Raw genomic sequence first — 16,963 nt, 5'->3', positions numbered from 1 at the left:
GAATTCACTCCTGGGGATGGACCGCTGGGATTTTAGGAGAATAGAGGGAAAGATGAGCAGGGGCTGCCCTTGTCATCCAAGGTTGGTAAGGCTTACAGGAGAGAAGACAAGTGAGGTGGAAGTTTGGGTGAGTCCGAGAAGTGTGGGATGGAGGAAACCAAGCCACAGACAAGTAGCAACAGTGACCTGTTTGCCTACTCCAGCCTCTTCAGACACGACTGGTCCTCAGGGACCCAGTCACATAAAAAGTTAACTCGGAGGCCCCAAGTCTCCACCACAGCCACCCTCCCTATTGAGTCCCACAGTACCCTTAGGTGTCTGTTGCCCTGGCTACTATTGGTTTTAGGCTTGTTAATGGTGCATGCTGGAGCTGATGGAGGTGAGGCTGAACCTTAGATGGTCGGGCTTTGACTGTAGTGAGGGTGGAGGTTGGTAATAATTTAGGTGCTGCAGGGATTGTGAGTCAGGATGCTGAGGAGGAAGAAGAAGGGGAGGAGGAAGGTAGATCTCAGATAATGGGCTTTCTGACCGATCTATGGCATGGGACAGTGATAGGTACTTACCACTCAAGTATTCAAAAGTTCCCTATAGACATCAAGATAGGAAAGAGTATGCTTTATGTGCCCAAGAGAAGAACACATGGTGCTTACCCAAAGTTCTCATTCTTTTCTGCTCTCTCTCTCTCTCTGTCTCTCTCTCTGTCTCTGTCTCTCTCTCTCTGTCTCTCTCTGTCTCTCTCTCTCTGTCTCTCTCTCTCTGTCTCTCTCTCTCCTCTCTCTGTCTCTGTCTCTGTCTCTGTCTCTGTCTCTGTCTCTCTCTCTCTCTCTCTCTCTCTCTCTCTCTCTCTCTCTGTGTGTATGTGTGTGTGTAAGAGAGGAGGTGATGTGGTACATGTTTGTCATCACAGTGCACTTGGCATGGCATATCTATGGAGGCCAGAGGTCAACCTTGTGGACTCAGTTCTCTTCTTCCACCTTTACGTGGGCTGCAGGGATAGAACTCAGGATGTGAGACTTGGCTGCAAGTGCTTTCAGTAGTCGATGAGCCACTTCAATGATCTCTCTCTCTTTTTATTTTTATTTTATATATATTTTTTTTTTGGTTCTTTTTTTCGGAGCTGGGGACCGAACCCAGGGCCTTGCGCTTCCTAGGTAAGCGCTCTACCGCTGAGCTAAATCCCCAGCCCCCTCTCTCTCTTTTTAAACTTAGTGTTAATACTATCTCCTACACCAAGTGGAGAGAGATTTTAAAAAGCCAACTCGAGCACACAGTTGGAACAGTGTAGCTCTCAGAGTGACAGCCATTAATAGTTGTGCTTTCCAGAGCCTGATGTGAGAGCTGAGGCATCAAAACACGGGTGTGGCTGTGCAGTTTAAGAGCATGTGCATTCCTGACCCCAACCCCAGCTCTAGTTTCTATGCTCTGAAGAGAAAGACCGAGAAGCCCCATTTAATCAGGGCCCCGGGTTATTCTTGTGCATACTGAAGTTTCAGAGCTGCTGTGAGAGAGGTCCGTGCTGGAGAAGAGGGACTTTACTGTACTGCACAGCTGGGTCTTGTGACTGAATGATTGGCGGGGGAACATTCATTTAAGATTTTGGCTTCAGTAAACAGGACATGTGGCTGGCAATGTAAAATAAAAAGGGATTTGTTAGGAAAATAAAACACAACATGGTCTGATGGGTTGCCTGCAATAGCCTATACACAAGGGGTTTTGCAGAAAGATTGACTTGGGCCACCTCAGGAAAGTACACGCTGAGTCACAGCACCGGACTAGAGGTGATGATGAGTTGTCGGCCTTCCTAGTTCCAGACAAAATCCAAGGAAAGAGAAAGCTCTGGGATGGGCAGGGTGTCACTTGTTGCCCACTCCTGGGGTCCACCCCAACCCCTGGGCACTCCTGGAACAGTGCTCAGATGACATTCTGTTCAGGATCCTTAGCCCTAAGAGGAAGGGGAGTGGTTTGGGGTCAGAGAAAAAGAGAGAAAATAAGAACGGATGACCAGGAAGCATGGATAGGCCTTAGGAAGTCTAACTGACATGGGAGTAGAAGGAAGGAGACGGCTACAATCTGGGAAGACACAGGAATGGAGGAGGGCGGGACCTAAGAAGTAGCCACTGAACAGAGACGTAGAGAGCGGGACTTAGAGAGCCCTCACAGAGCCAAACAATCCCAAGGTTGTTACTCAGGGGAGATAAGAAACCCCAAAAGGATTGTAGAATGCACAGAATCAAACTGCAAAATATGTAACAGAATTGAAAGGAAAGACAGGGAAAATAGATACATCGTAGGACAGATGCAAATAAATAAAATGGAACAAGAATAAACAAAAACACCAAGTAAGAAGCAGGGTACTGTCTTCAAAACAGGAGAGCTCTCATTGGTCGAGTAAGAAAACATAAGGAAATGAAAGGAGAGTTCTCATTGGTCGAGTAAGAAGGCATAAAGAAATGAAAGGAGAGTTCTCATTGGTTGAGTAAGAAGGCATAAGGAAATGAAAGGTCAGAGGAATGGAAAAGGGATAAAGTTTCTGCATGATTATCCACACAGAAAGTTCCCAAGAATTCCAAAGAAAGAAAGATTTCTTAGAAAGAATCAATGAGTTCAAGGTAACAAGTGACAAGATAAACAAAAATGCAAGGATATATTCTGTACTAGAAAGAGTACAGATTCGAAAACTAAAAATACACCACTATGGTGCAAAAGACTTTGAATATTTAGATGTAAATTCAGCAAAACTTGCACTAGATTTCCACACTAAAGTGAGTGTGGTGGTGCACGTTGGTAGTCCCAGCACTTGGGAGGTGGGGGTGGAAGGATCAACAAGTTCAAGGGCAGCCTGGGCTACATGAGACCCTGTGTAAAAAAAAAAAAAGTTTGCGTGTCAAACTAACAGGAAAAAAAAGTGGGGAAGAATGTGGAACACATGGGCACTGGGGAAAATTTCCTGAACAAAACACCAGTGGCTTATGCTCTAAGATCAAGAATCGACAAATGGGATCTCATAAAACTGCAAAGCTTCTGTAAGGCAAAAGACAGGGTCAATAGGACAAAACAGCAACCAACAGATTGGGAAAAGATCTTTACCAATCTTATATCTGATAGAGGGCTAATATCTAAAATATACAAAGAACTCAAGAAGTTAGACTTCAGAGAGCCAAATAACCCTATTAAAAAATGGGGCACAGAGATAAACAAAAAATTCTCAGCTGAGGAATATCAATGGTTGAAAAGCACCTAAAGAAATGTTCAACATCTTTAGTCATAGGGGAAATGCAAATCAAAACAACCCTGAGATTCCACCTCACACCAGTCAGAATGGCTAAGATAAAAAATTCAGGTGACAGCAGATGCTGGACAGGATGTGGAGAAAGAAGAACACTCCTCCATTGTTGGTGGGATTGCAGACTGGTACAACCACTCTGGAAATCAGTCTGGAGGTTCCTCAGAAAATTGGACATTCCACTACCTGAGGATCAAGCTATACCTCTCTTGGGCATATACCCAAAAGATGCTCCAACAAATAACAAAGACACATGCTCTACTATGTTCATAGCAGCCTTATTTATAATAGCCAGAAGCTGGAAAGAACCCAAATGCCCTTCAACAGAGGAATGGATACAGATAATGTAGTACATCTATACAATGGAATATTACTCAGCTATCAAAAACAATGACTTCATGAAATTCATAGGCAAATGGAATGAACTAGAAAATATCATCCTGAGTGAGGTAACCCAATCACAGAAAAACACACATGGTATGCACTCATTGATAAATGGATATTAGCCCCAAAGCTCGAATTACCCAAGATATAATCCACAGACCACAGGAAACTCAAGAAGAAGGAAGACAAAAATGTGGATGCTTCCACTCCTTCTTAAAGGGGGAACAAAAATATTCATAGGAGGGGATATGGGGGCGAAGTTTAGAGCAGAGACTGAAAGAACAGCCATTCAGAGCCTGCCCCACATGTGGCCCATGTATATATAGCCACCAAAACTAGATAAGATTGATGAAGCTAAAAAGTGCATGCTGAAAGGGACCAGATATAGATGTCTCCTGAGAGACTCAGCTAGAGCATGTCAAATACAGAGGTAAATGCTAGCAGCAAACCAATGAACTGAGAACAGGACCCCGTTTGGTGGAATTAGAAGAAGGATTGAAAGAGCTGAAGGAGCTTGCAACCCCATAAGAACAACAATGCCAACCAACCAGAGCTTCCAGGGACTAACCCACTACCCAAAGACTATACATGGACTGACCCAGGGCTCCAACTGCATATGTAGCAGAGAATAGCCTTGTTGGGGCACCAGTGGAAGGGGAAGTCCTTGGTCCTGCCAAGGTAGGACCCCCAGTGGGGGTGTGGTAAGGGGGATATATAGGGGGAACACCCTTATGGGGAAGGGGGAAGGGAATAGGAGGCTTATGGACAGGAAACCAGGGAAGGGAATAACATTTGAAATGTAAATAAAAAAATATCCAGTAAAAACCAAACAAACAAAAGGTTTGTGTGCTCAGAGCTACAATGCTGATGGAAAAGTCATGAAATAAATGGACAGCTACAGGACCTTCCCACAGTGACAGACAGCTCTGAGTGCACCACTCTCTTCAATGTCATAGTGGAGTTAATACAGGTACATCATACTTATGAACATGCATATGTACATACAACACAACAATACAACTATTATTATATAATAATAGTATGATTGTCCAAATCCTAGGAGGATTCCTTTTTGTGTATAAATAAGATTATTCTGAAGCTTCTGTGTAAGAGAAAAGTTAAAGCAACCCACAAAAAGAACTGATTGGAAACACAACTCCTGTGTGTTTTTAGGACTCACCTCACAGAGGCTACAGCCTGGGCTGTGTGGTGTGGACAGGATAGACAGAATGGAGACAGCATAGTCACACACACACACACACACACACACACACCTCTCTCATACACACACACACCTCTCTCTCTCTCTCACACACACACACACACACACCTCTCACACACACACACATCCCCCACCCACACCCCTCTCACACACACACACACACCTCCCCACACACACACCCTCTCTCTCTCTCACACTCTCTCTCTCTCTCTCTCTCACACACACACACCCTCTCTCTCTCTCTCTCACACACACACACACACACACACACACACACACACACACACACACACACACACCTCTCTCACACACACACACCTCTCTCTCTCTCTCTCTCTCTCTCTCTCACACACACACACACACACACACGTGTGTCAACTGAGCCTTTGCATGGGTTAATTGCAGGGGACAGAAACCTATCTACAAATGGTGCTGGAGTCAACTAGCACAAAAGGAAAAAAGGCCCCCAGACTGTCTCACAGCTTCTCCAGAATTTCATCAAAATAACCTGTGTCCCATAGAACAAAAAGTAAAGCTGTAAGACTTTAGAGAAAAGATAGAACAGTTCAGAATTTAGCACTTGGCCTTAACATTAAAAATCCATTTATAGCCAGGCACAGTGACATACACCTTTAATCCTGGCATGTTGGAGGCAGAGTCACATAGATCTCCATGAGTTCGAGGATAGCCTGATCCACATATTGAGTTCAGCCATAGCTACATATTAAGACTCTGTCCAAAAAATAAATAAATCAAAATCCCATTTATAGATGTAAAATTGCTAAATTAGACTTCATGGAGATTAAATTCTCCCTTTGTGTGTTGGGAGGTGGTGTGTATGTTTCCATGTGTGCATGACTGCTTCAAATGCTCTCCGCCCTAGTGTGTGTGTGTGTGTGTGTGTGTGTGTGTGTGTGTGTGTGTGTGTGTGAAGGTCTCTGGCTGAACCTGGGGGGTAATGACTCACAGACTAGCTGCCCAGGAAGCCTCAGGGATCAGCTTGCCTCCATCTCCCCAGAGCTGGGGTTGCAGACACACATCACTATGGCCAACTTTAACTTGAACGCTGGGGATCCAAAACGGAGAAAATGTAAAGCTAATGTGCACTGTAAAAACGGGCAAACAACCCGAAGAGACATTTCACAGAGGCAGACATGCATAAACACAGCACACGTTCGAATAAATGGTCACAAGGCACAGATTAAACCACAAGGATACACTGCTGCGTCCCTAGGAGAAATGACAGAGGTGTAAAAATGATGGTGACACCCAGGGCGCCAAGGTTGTAGGGAACGCATACATTATTCATGAGGATGTGCAGCAGTTCAGCCCGCCTGGAGAACAGTTTGCTGGTTTCAGTGAGAACTGAGCCTGAAACTCCCTTATGAGTCACAATTTATCCTCTTAGTCATTTATTTCCGAGATTAAGACTAACGTCTAACTCAAAGTCCCACACGGCAACCCTGTTCATCGGCACCAATGGCTGGGAACAACTCAGACAGCGTCTGGTAGGGGAACGATTAAGCCAACTGTGGTATGTCCACACCATGGACATCTACTCAGCAGTGAAAAGGGACAGACCTGGTGACACAGGCAGCAAAACGACAGACCCTCCGGATGGATCATTATGCAAAGTGTAGAGTTATCTCACAAAGGCACCTGCTACATGACTCCGTGTTTAGACAACCTCATATGATTGACAGCAGACGGGGCAATTCCTGGTTCCAGGAGCCCAAGCGGGGGTGGGGGTGGACAGCACATAGTGGCTGTGACTATGAAGGGCAACAGAGGGCCCCTTGTGGTGGTGGACAATGCTCTGTATTTTAACTACTGTGGCACTGTCCTCTTTGTGACATTGTACCTCAGTTTCACAGGATCTTGCTTCTGTAAAACCAGAGACTTGTGTGTTTAAGATATTTTGTAGTTCCTACACTTCACACGAATGCGGACATTTTGGAAAATAGTACTAGGGTTCAAAGTGTAGCACAATGCTTCAGCTAGTAATGGAGCAGCCTTTGTAAGGTCCCAGGTTCAATCCTCAGACAGCTCATATGTTATGATCTCCCCATTTCCGTCCAGCCCCTTTTTGAGATGGCAAGGTGACAGAGAGATGGCACTCTATTAACTTAGAGTCCTTACTTGTTCGCATCTGCGTCTCCGGAAGCTTAGCTGGATGCCAGTCTTACACGTAGTGTCACCTCCTATCCTGCTGTCTGCTCAGACTGGTTTTTAGCTAACTCTCCATCTGCTGCATCCTCCTCGATGCTACGGTTCCTGCCTTCATCCTCAGACACTCCCTATAGTTCTTCCTCACTATGGGCCGGAGGAAGTCTCTGGATGAGAACGGGTGCCTGCATCACAGCAGCACAGGGGCAGGAAGCCTTCAGCCTCAGGGCTCCTTTCCTAAAAGGTATCTTCTTCATTTGGCAACAGCAAAAGATCCCATGGCTCCACACCAGGTCCCCACTGGGTTATTGAGCACCCTCGGTTCCTTTCGGATTCTCTGTGCCCCAGTTTTATCTCCTCGAAGGCAGTCAGGGCTCGAGGCCAGCGTTGTGTCCTCCAGGGCTCTCTTCTTAGCCTCTCAGATCCTTAGCATCTCAGATCCTTAGCATTCTCCTGGCTCATCTGTGGTCTGAGTGGCCAGGAGTACGAATGGAACTGACACGGGATGGCGTCGGCCACCTCTCTTCCCTTAACTCATTTTCCCTATGCATTTGTCTTTTCAGCTTGTGGCCCAGGTTCTGGAACATAAAAACATAGGCTTTGTGATGGTGGATTCGAGGAAAGAGGCCAAGCTTGCCAAGAGGCTGGGTAAGTTTGAAATTTAAAATCTGTTAGGAAGAAACAACTATACTCGTTTAAAAAAAATGAAGTTTTATTTATCTTGCAAGGTAACTGGATTATTTCCAAACATATTAAAAGATAGTGCATACAGCATTCTGGGTCAGAGCAGAGCCCATTATAAGGAAACCTAGACCTCAATCAAACGGTTGGGTGGGACTCATTTAATTTACCTCCGCAGTCCTGTCAGGCAGAGAGAACGTCTTGGAGAAACTACTGTGAGGCACTTGAGCCCTTATTGACGGCTCCCACAGCAGCTAGAAGCCCAGCTTTTCCGTCTAATGCCTCAGTGGCTTCAATGGGCCTCTCTGGGAACATTGCAGCAGCAGCCAGCTCATGCTGCATTTACAGCAGGGTCTGAGGAGGGCCCAGAGTTAAGATTGAACCCCAGCTGGGAACCTTCAGCCTGGATGGATTTAGGTGAGGGATGGTAGAGAGACAATACAGTGGGAGCTGTAATCTCTCATGTCAATATGTCACGATCAAGTGCCCTTTACGGTTCCTATTTCATAATCCCAAGGAGAAAGGGCACAGGGAACCCCTCTGGTTTCCAAATACCAACCCCCAATGGTGTCCATTTAAGTTTTTTCCGCATGACCAGTGGAGAATGGCTATTAAAAATAGCAGGAGGTTTTGAAACAGTACCTTTGAAGAAAGGTTAATTGAGTTTGGAGTAGTAAACACAGAAAAAGAAAAAAAGCTTAGTAGTGGTTCAGTGGATATCTTCGGGTACATGCAGGTGCATTACCCCAGGTGCATGCAGGTGCATTACCCCAGGTGCATGCAGGTACATTATCTCAGGTGCATGCAGGTGCATTATCTCAGGTGCATGCAGGTGCATTATCTCAGGTGCATGCAGGTGCATTTTCCTAGCAAATTAAAAACAACTCTTTCCTATTTTATTTCTTAGAAGACCAGATATTTTTAAAGGTAAGATTTATGTTATAGAAAACTACTTAAGTTAGACATATTCACGCCTGTAAAATGGTGACTTACTGAGAATGGCTGGCATTTCTCTTTCCCTGGAGACATAATAAGAATACCTTCTCTGCCCAGAGCATGGAAGTAAAGCACATTCAACTCTTCCTAGAGTTAAAAACAATTTAATAAGTTCTGCCTCTCCCTCCCCCTCCCCCAGCAGCTCATTGGTTCTTAGCCTCTCCCCCAAACCATTACTGTTTTAATTAGCAGGTGTTATTTGGAAGCATTTTTAGTAAACATTAAACAAAAATGCTAGTGTTCTAGAAATATTCAAACCTAGGAAGCATGGACTGAGCAAGAATTCACAGGAACAGACTGGCCAAGGTCATGGTAGGGCTTGGTATGTCTAACTGCATTCTTTAAGCTTGCCTTGGAGGGGTGAAGCAGCCTCTAGATGTTGGATCTTAAGGATGTGGTTGTGCTCTGTGAACCCACCTCTATCCTTATCCCCTCTCCTGGTTGTCCTACTCTGGCTATGGATAAGCTGCAGATGGAGCTCTGACCCTGTCTCATTAGAGGCAAACTCCCAAGCAGGATGCTGACTGATGCTCCCTGGGACATATTTTAGGATCAGATGTCATGAGAGTCAAGAATACGCTGTGTGTCCAGTGCTGGGGTTTCCTTAGGCGGACGGTGGGGCGGCAGGCAATGCTTGCTCTCTTGCTATTGAGTGTCTTTTGTGATTCATTAGGACAAAGCATTTCCTAGGTAACAGAGTCTGGAAACAGCTAATCTGAAGAATTAAAGGTGCTGTGGAGTTGCCACATCAACCTCGGCCGCAGCTGTTCAATACTAGCCGAAAAGATACCGTGTCCCTGCAAGGGCTGGTTAGAGTTCACCAGACTGTACCGAGGGTGCTGGGGCAAAAGTGAAGCTGTGGTCTGCCCTCCCAGAATCTGCAGTGGCCTCAGTGAAGAGGCGTGTGACTCAGAAGGGCTGTCTATCCGCACGCCCAGGCTCTGTGCAAGAGGCTGGGATCGGGAGAAGACAGCACCCCTATTGTTAGAGATCGTCCTTTTAAAGCAAGCCCCAGCTAGCAATGGTAGCAGGAGGGAGACCTTAGATGAAAATGAGCCCAAAGCCAGAACTCGAAGGAGTCACTAAGATGGAGTCAGGGATAGAAGTCACTCTGAGGTTAGAGAAAAGGAAAAGAGGAGTAAAGTCCTGCTCTGTGCCCCTTGCTGGACACGCCCTACCATAACCTCATGCAGCCCAGAAGCAAGGAGAGTATCTCAGAGATCAGGAGCCCTAGTCCAGCCAAGGTGGGTGGAGAGGTAGGACTGGCATTAGCTGACGAGGGCCTTGAAGCCAGGGCAAAGCAACAGGTAGACAGACAGTGAGGTGATATTACAGCCTTTGATAAGGAGAATGGCGAGGTTCAGCAGCATTGTGGGAACTCAAGCCGTAGTGGAATGGAGAGTAAGCTTTTGAACTCAACGCGGACTCTGACAGATTGACCTGTCTGTTAGTTCCACTGATCCTGGATCCTACCTGACCACCACTCAGGGCCAAAGTTAAGGTTTTTCTGCACCTGACTGACTTTGACCCCTCGTTCCTTCCAGGCTTCAGTGAAGAAGGAAGCCTGTATGTTCTGAAGGGTGGTCGCACCATTGAGTTTGACGGGGAGTTTGCAGCAGATGTCTTGGTGGAATTTCTCTTGGACGTAAGTATTAGCAGGTGGCTTTGTGTGCAGCTGTCCCATACAGGAGCGGCTACAGCTCTGATGTAAAGCTGAGGATCCAGAGCTGTTAGGCAGTTCTCAGGCCTCCCTAACAGCGAGGAGATATAAACCATACTTGTGTTGCAGTGGAATCTTTTCTAGAAAGCAAGCCCTTAAGTCACCATAGAAATTGTAGTGTGTGTATTTGTGCGAGCGCTAGAAGTGACATGGTGCTCTCTACCAGTTACACCCTGATACCCACTGGCATTCCCTTGACATTGGTACAGTGACACAGAAAAAACCTGGAAAAGGCAGAAAAGAGGGGAGAAACAGTCACTGGAGATGGAAGCAGGGACCTACAGGCTCAGTCCCCCTGAGTCATCTTCTGAACTGACAGTGAGTTGAGAGACAGTGGATTGGTGAGATGGTCAGAAGGCAAAGGCACTTACCGCCAAGCCTGGTGACCTGAGTTCAATTCCTTGGCTCATGAGTTTGGGCACATACTGTACATTAATCCCTGTGACAAACACCTGGGGAAACTTTTTTTTAAAAGAAGATTTGCCTTGGCTCTCAGCTTTGGAGGTTTCAGCCCAAAGTCTGCTGAGTTCATTGCATTGGGTCTGAGAAAAGGCAGAAATCAGGTAGGCAGGGGCACAGGGCCGAGGCTGCTCACCTCCTGCTAGCCAGAAAGGAGAGAGAGAGAGAAAGAGAGAGAGAGAGAGAGAGAGAGAGAGAGAGAGAGAGAGAGAGAGAGAGAGAAGGGTGAGGAAGGGAGGAGAGGGAGGGGGTGCCCAAATTCAGCCTTCAGGGCACATCCTCCATGAGCTACTTTCTCCCCTCCTAATTCTCATCAGGACCCAACAGCACTGTCAGAGTTTAACTCCCTCAGTCATCAGAGGCTTCAAGCTCTAACCACACCTCAGTGAGGGAAGCCCCAAGGTGTGGACCAAGCCTTCAACACTTGAACCTGTAAGAGACACAGAAGCAGGGAGCCTATAATGTTGGTTACCAGGGTCGGTCAGGAATGGGGTCAAACATGAGGAACTTGTGATCCGAGGGGTAGAGTCTCAGTAGGCAGGAGGAATAAGCAGGTTTTCTTCCTTTGATACAGAGTGCACAGTTTGGTCAGCACAGCAAATAAAAACCTACATTCAGAATTGCTAAGATGTACACAATATTCTAATCACACAAATGGTAAGGTAATGGATGCTAATTTGAGGTAATGGATGCTAATTGGCTTCATCTAACTATTTCATAATTTATTCCTAGTTCCTCAGACTTTATGTCCCAGGACTACGAATAGTTATGGGCTGGAGAGGTGGCCTGGGTTTGAGTCTCCAAAACCCATGTAAAAAGCCTGTCTTGTCTTCCTGCACCTGAAACCCAGCACTAGGAAAAGTTGACAGGCAGTCCACAGAGATGCCCCGCCAGTAGCCTAGCCAGGAAGGCAATCTCCCAGCTCAGTGACATAGCCTGTCATAGGCAAGAGAATGTTAGAGGAAGACACCGATATGTGCTCTCCACATTTGAGCACATGGGTCTCACACAGTCATGCATGCACACTACACAATCTCTCTTATTCTATCTCTCTTGTACACACTTTCTATGTGTTTGATGGTATGTATGTATGTATGTATATATGTAGGTAGGTATATATAATTATAGTTGTCAATTTATAACGGAAGATACAATCTTAAAAAACTATAACAGTCAAGAGGAATAGAATAGCCCCCAGGACAACCAACCAAGGTAGGACCAAGTCTTCCTGGGGCCACTGTGGTAGGCTGGGATGGGTGTGCTCAAGACCTTAGCCTTTGTGTCTGCATACACAAACACAAACACACACACACACACACACACACACACACACACACACACACATACGGCCTGACTTCAATGTTCTTTCTATCTCTTTGCCTATCTTTCACAATTTCTGTACATGTGTCTCTTCCCTCCAAAGTGCTCTATCTCCCCACTGGGGAGAGGGGATCTCTTATTTAAACATCGCTGTCTTTGTGTGTGTGATTTCAGCTCATTGAGGACCCAGTGGAGATCGTGAACAACAAGCTGGAAGTCCAAGCCTTCGAGCGCATCGAGGACCAGATCAAGCTGCTTGGCTTTTTCAAGAATGAGGACTCAGAATGTAAGTCGTCTGTCAGCACAGGACTGTGGGTCTGAAGGCTAGCTCTTAACAAGGTGTGCCAGGCTATCCCAACAGAGGGTGTGGCTTTAATATCTCTTTTGCTGGGAGCAGTAGAAACTGAATTTCCTCCTGTGCAAAGGGACATGTGCACAGAAATCATGCAAAATAGTCAGTGAGAAGGAAAGACCATTAAGGTTAGGCCATGTTCTCTAGCCCTGAAGCGCTCTCTCTCTCTCTCTCTCTCTCTCTCTCTCTCTCTCTCTCTTTCTGTGTGTGTGTGTGTGTGTGTTTTGTGTATAAATGTAAAATTGTGCATGTGTATGTGTGTTATTGTGTGTGTCATTAGTGTGTGAGCGTGTGTTATTACACATGTTATTGTGTATAAGTAAGCACGTGCGTGTTATTATGTGTATGTAGTCTACTGAATAAATAAATGCCTTTTTCTTTCCTCCACTCTCCCACTTGTCTATCTCCCCACCAGGCTCTTCTGTAAAATGGACACACAGTGGCCATCTCCTGATGTTTGCACTTCCTGTGGACACCAGCAGGAGAGGGTTAAATGAATTTGGGATGAGAATGGGCTCAGAAGTTAGAGAACATGGAGAATAGCTGGCCAAGTTCAGAGCTGGCCATCAGTCTATGCCTATGATGCTACATGTATTGTGTTTCTTTATGTGTGTCTACATGTGTGTGTGTGTATTTCTATGCATGTGTGTGCACATATGTGTGCATGTGCAGGTGTGCATGTGCAGGTATGCACGTGTGTGTTCATGTAGGTATGGTGCTTGTATATGTAGTGTATGTGTGTGTATGTATGTGTGCATGTGTGGTGTATGTGTGTGTGTGTGTGTGTGTGTGTGTGTGTGTGTGTGCATGTGTGTACTTATGTAGGTGTGGGTGCAGCAGAGAACAGATTTTATAGTTATGTTTAAATTTTTTAAGAAACAGGGTCTCTTACCAGCCTGGGACTTGCCAACTAAGGGCAGCAACCTCAGGGCCGCACTTGTCTCTGCCTCCCCTGTACCATGAGGACAAGTAACCCCCACCCTGCCTGGTTGTATCATGTGGAGTCTGGGCCTGAACTCCAGACTCAAGTCCTGGGGTTTATCAGGCAGAGTCGTAACCAACTGAGATATCTGCCCAACCCTATGATGCTTAAAAAACAGGGCCCTTTCCAGCCAAGAGGCCCTTGACATTAGTGTGTTTGTCTTTTTAACTGGGCATTGCCTGACCCAGCATTATTCTAAAATAATCTGCGTACAATCCTGTACAAGTTTGCCTCCAAAGTCAGCGATGTGAAGTTCAGTGAAACTGAAGAAGTCGATTCACTGAAAAGTAAACAAAGGCTCAGAGCTGCAGGGCTACAGAACTGACAACTAGTCCCACCACTCGTCCTGGAGTGCAGGGCCTGACTGCAGACACTTCATGCGGTGTAGCAAGCACAGTATTCTCACATGGGTGTGGCTTCTTTCTTCCGTGACAAATTTGGATACATGTTTGAAACCAGAGTCAAGTATAGGCTTGGCTTAATTAAAATAATCTTCTCAGAGGATCAGGATTTAAAAGTAACCCCTGTTTTAGTCTTTGAAAATTTCATACATGTGCACAATGGTACTTTGGCCATATTCGCCCCTCACTACCCCCCTGAGTTCCTATCACACCCTTGCATCATATCTCATGGTATCAAACTGCCTTCTAAATATTTATATTTACAGATCATGGTGGCACAGTATTTAATCCCATCACTTGAGATGCAGAGGCAACTTGGATCTCTATGAGTTTGAGGCCAGCCTGGTCTACATAGTGAGTTCTAGGACAAGTCAACTACACATAGTGAGACAAATCAACACAAAAGAAAAACAAGCAAACACGTAACCGTGTACTGATAGATCTGAGAAGCTCCCAAGCCTGGTCCAGAGAGCTTCTTACTGAAGTCGGTCAGGGCAGAGAATGAGAGACTGAGTGCTCATCGTAACCAGGGCCTCTCTCTGAGTTTTCAGCGCAGATGAGCCATCTCTGTCACCCTCTGTCCCCTAGTGCTGGTCTGCGTAGGTCTGGGTGCTGGGGTGGTGCTGCTGGCAGCGAGGAGCCGAAGTCAGGGCCACTGAGCAGGAAGCGGCCGCAGTCAAGTGCAAGCACCTGGCTGGTTGAGCTGGGTCGAGGTCCAGCTTAAGGAGAGAAAACTCTTGGCTGGAGTGCTGCAGCTCAGTAAGACACGAACTCTCGGGCGATCTTCGGAGAAATAACTCGTGCAGGTTATTCCTTGTGGCCTTACAAACATTTGCGGGTGGGGTGGATTCTAGAGGCCGGTGCTTTCTAACGGCTTGGTCTGTGATGTTAGGGATGCCTCATCTGCAGGTGGAAGGACTTCAGGTGCTATCCCTAAGTGACTGATTGTCACAGTCCTCTCAGTGAAGTGTCATGGTCACATGTTCCAGGACAGGAACCTGATCAGGAGCAGATTAAAACACCTACCATTCTCAATTATGAGATTTGCAGGGGTTCCTGAATCTGCTGGACATTACCCATTTTTCTGTCTGGTGGCACAGTCCACTGCCTCATACCCCAGGGCTTGGGAACATGGTGGGAAAGGGGACAGACAGAATGTAGGAGATGGAGGATAGAGAGGAGGGCTATGCTGTAAAACTAAACTGCTTTTTAAAAAAGGAAAAGCAAACATAAGAAAACTAGAAAAAAATAAGCAAACCAGAAAACCAGGAGCCGTCCTTTGGAGAAGCTTAAAGCACTATATGGGGCAGTGTTTTTCTCTTCGTTGTAAACACAGTGTGGTGAGTTTCCTTTCTACTTGGGGTTCATCTATGCAGACTGTGACTTCAGTAGGAGCAATTTTAATCCCATGCGTTTGTGTTTTGGGGGGGGGCGTCTGTGTATTTTTTCTGCCTTTTCTTCAGTTTCCTGTATGTCCTGCTTTCTTTCCACAAACCTGTGGCAGAGGGAGGCTCTTCTTGGGTCACTGAACACGAGTCAATTGCAACTCCAACTACTCCTTAACTGGTATTAAATAGCTGTCTAACTCCGTTCTCTCCCAGTGTGCGGTTTGCCTCTTACAAACGTTTCTCCCTTCCCTCCTAGATTACAAAGCGTTCCAAGAGGCAGCTGCACACTTCCAGCCGTACATCAAGTTCTTTGCCACCTTTGACAAGGGGGTGAGTACCTACGAAAACCCCATTTGAACACGTTCGACAACACGGACAGTCAGGGTTTGAACTCCCCACCCTCCTCCTTTACCTCTTTGTCCAGAAGTTAGAAGACGTTGGGAAACCACTTCTGAGAATATGGTCCCTGTCTTCTAGCCCAGAATCCAAAAGGAAGGGCTAACTAATGATTCCAATACAATCAAAAGTCAAAGGAAGTTTGCCCTACTTGGTTGAGGTTTAGAATTGACGGTGATAACGATCATCTCTCAAGCACTTACTGAGGGGAGGGGCCAATCCCATCCTCTGGAAGGTCCATAAAAGGGGGAAGTATTCTCAGGGCATAGAGGGAATAACCAAAGCAAGGAGTGACAAATGCATTCAATTGAGTCACACAGTCAGTGACTGGGAAGACTGGATGTTATCTGAGTCCTGACGGACATGAACGACTCTGTTCTGCACAGCTGTGCTCAGAGCAGGAAGCTGCAGGTGGGGTGTGTGGCTAGAGGGTGGCCATGCAGTAGATGTCAGCTGGCTAGAAGAACTGCTGCCAGTAAAAAGACATCGAGGCCCAGGGGGAGGGGTCTAGACAGGTATTAGGCCAGGATGAGTGCAGAAGCCGGAATTGGATTCATCATGGCCTCTGGGTTTACTGAGCCAGGGGTGACTCTGAGATTGTAGGTTAAGAGTTTGGTATAGCACTTGCCTAACATCAACCAAGCCCTAGGTTTGATCTCCAACACTGCATAAGCAGCACACTGACGGTCATCCTCAGCAACATAGGGAGTTCAAGGCCAGCCTGGTCACTTGAGACCCTGTTGGAATGAAAAGAACTAATCTAATGGAATCAATCCAAATGTCAATAAACAGAGAAGCAACTAAAGAAGCCGTGTGGCTGGAGGGATAGTCTGGCAGTTACGAGTACTGGCCCATCTTCCAAAGGACCCAGGTTCAAGTCCCAGCACCCATAAAGTGGATCACAGTTATCTGTAACTCCAGTTCCAGGGACTTCCGATGCCGTCTTCTGGCCTCTCCAGGAAATAGGCTCAGAAGTGATGTGCAAAACATCTAGACATATCAAATCAATAAAGTGATATATACACACAATAAACTTTTTTTTTCAGTCATAAAGAAGGGTGAAGTTAAGTTCTTTGCAGGAAAATGAGACACAATTGGCAGGCATCACCTGGAGTGAATGGCGTCAGTCTAAAGAACACGGTTATCATGTTTTCTCTAGTGCATGCGTTCTGTATTTTATTCTGTTCTGTAGGTACATTTAAAACCCTGTAGT

At 46.1% G+C, this 16,963-nt stretch overlaps 1 protein-coding gene across 2 annotated transcripts in view; it reads left to right on the top strand.

The window, feature by feature from the left end:
• Casq2 (calsequestrin 2) overlaps nt 1-16,963 on the top strand; it is a 57,074-nt gene that overhangs the window by 15,173 nt on the left and 24,938 nt on the right. For both annotated transcript variants that reach the window (XM_032896672.1, XM_032896673.1), the window contains exons 2-5: nt 7,619-7,703; nt 10,277-10,377; nt 12,406-12,517; nt 15,611-15,684. In XM_032896672.1, coding sequence (XP_032752563.1) covers nt 7,619-7,703; nt 10,277-10,377; nt 12,406-12,517; nt 15,611-15,684 — 372 coding nt within the window. The remainder of the gene's footprint in view (nt 1-7,618; nt 7,704-10,276; nt 10,378-12,405; nt 12,518-15,610; nt 15,685-16,963) is intronic.

The sequence above is a fragment of the Rattus rattus genome, chromosome 3 (assembly GCF_011064425.1).
Source record: "Rattus rattus isolate New Zealand chromosome 3, Rrattus_CSIRO_v1, whole genome shotgun sequence".
Classification (NCBI taxonomy): Eukaryota; Metazoa; Chordata; class Mammalia; order Rodentia; family Muridae; genus Rattus; species Rattus rattus.
Note: the sequence above shows the minus strand (reverse complement) of the source record. Positions and strands in the feature narration are given on the sequence as shown.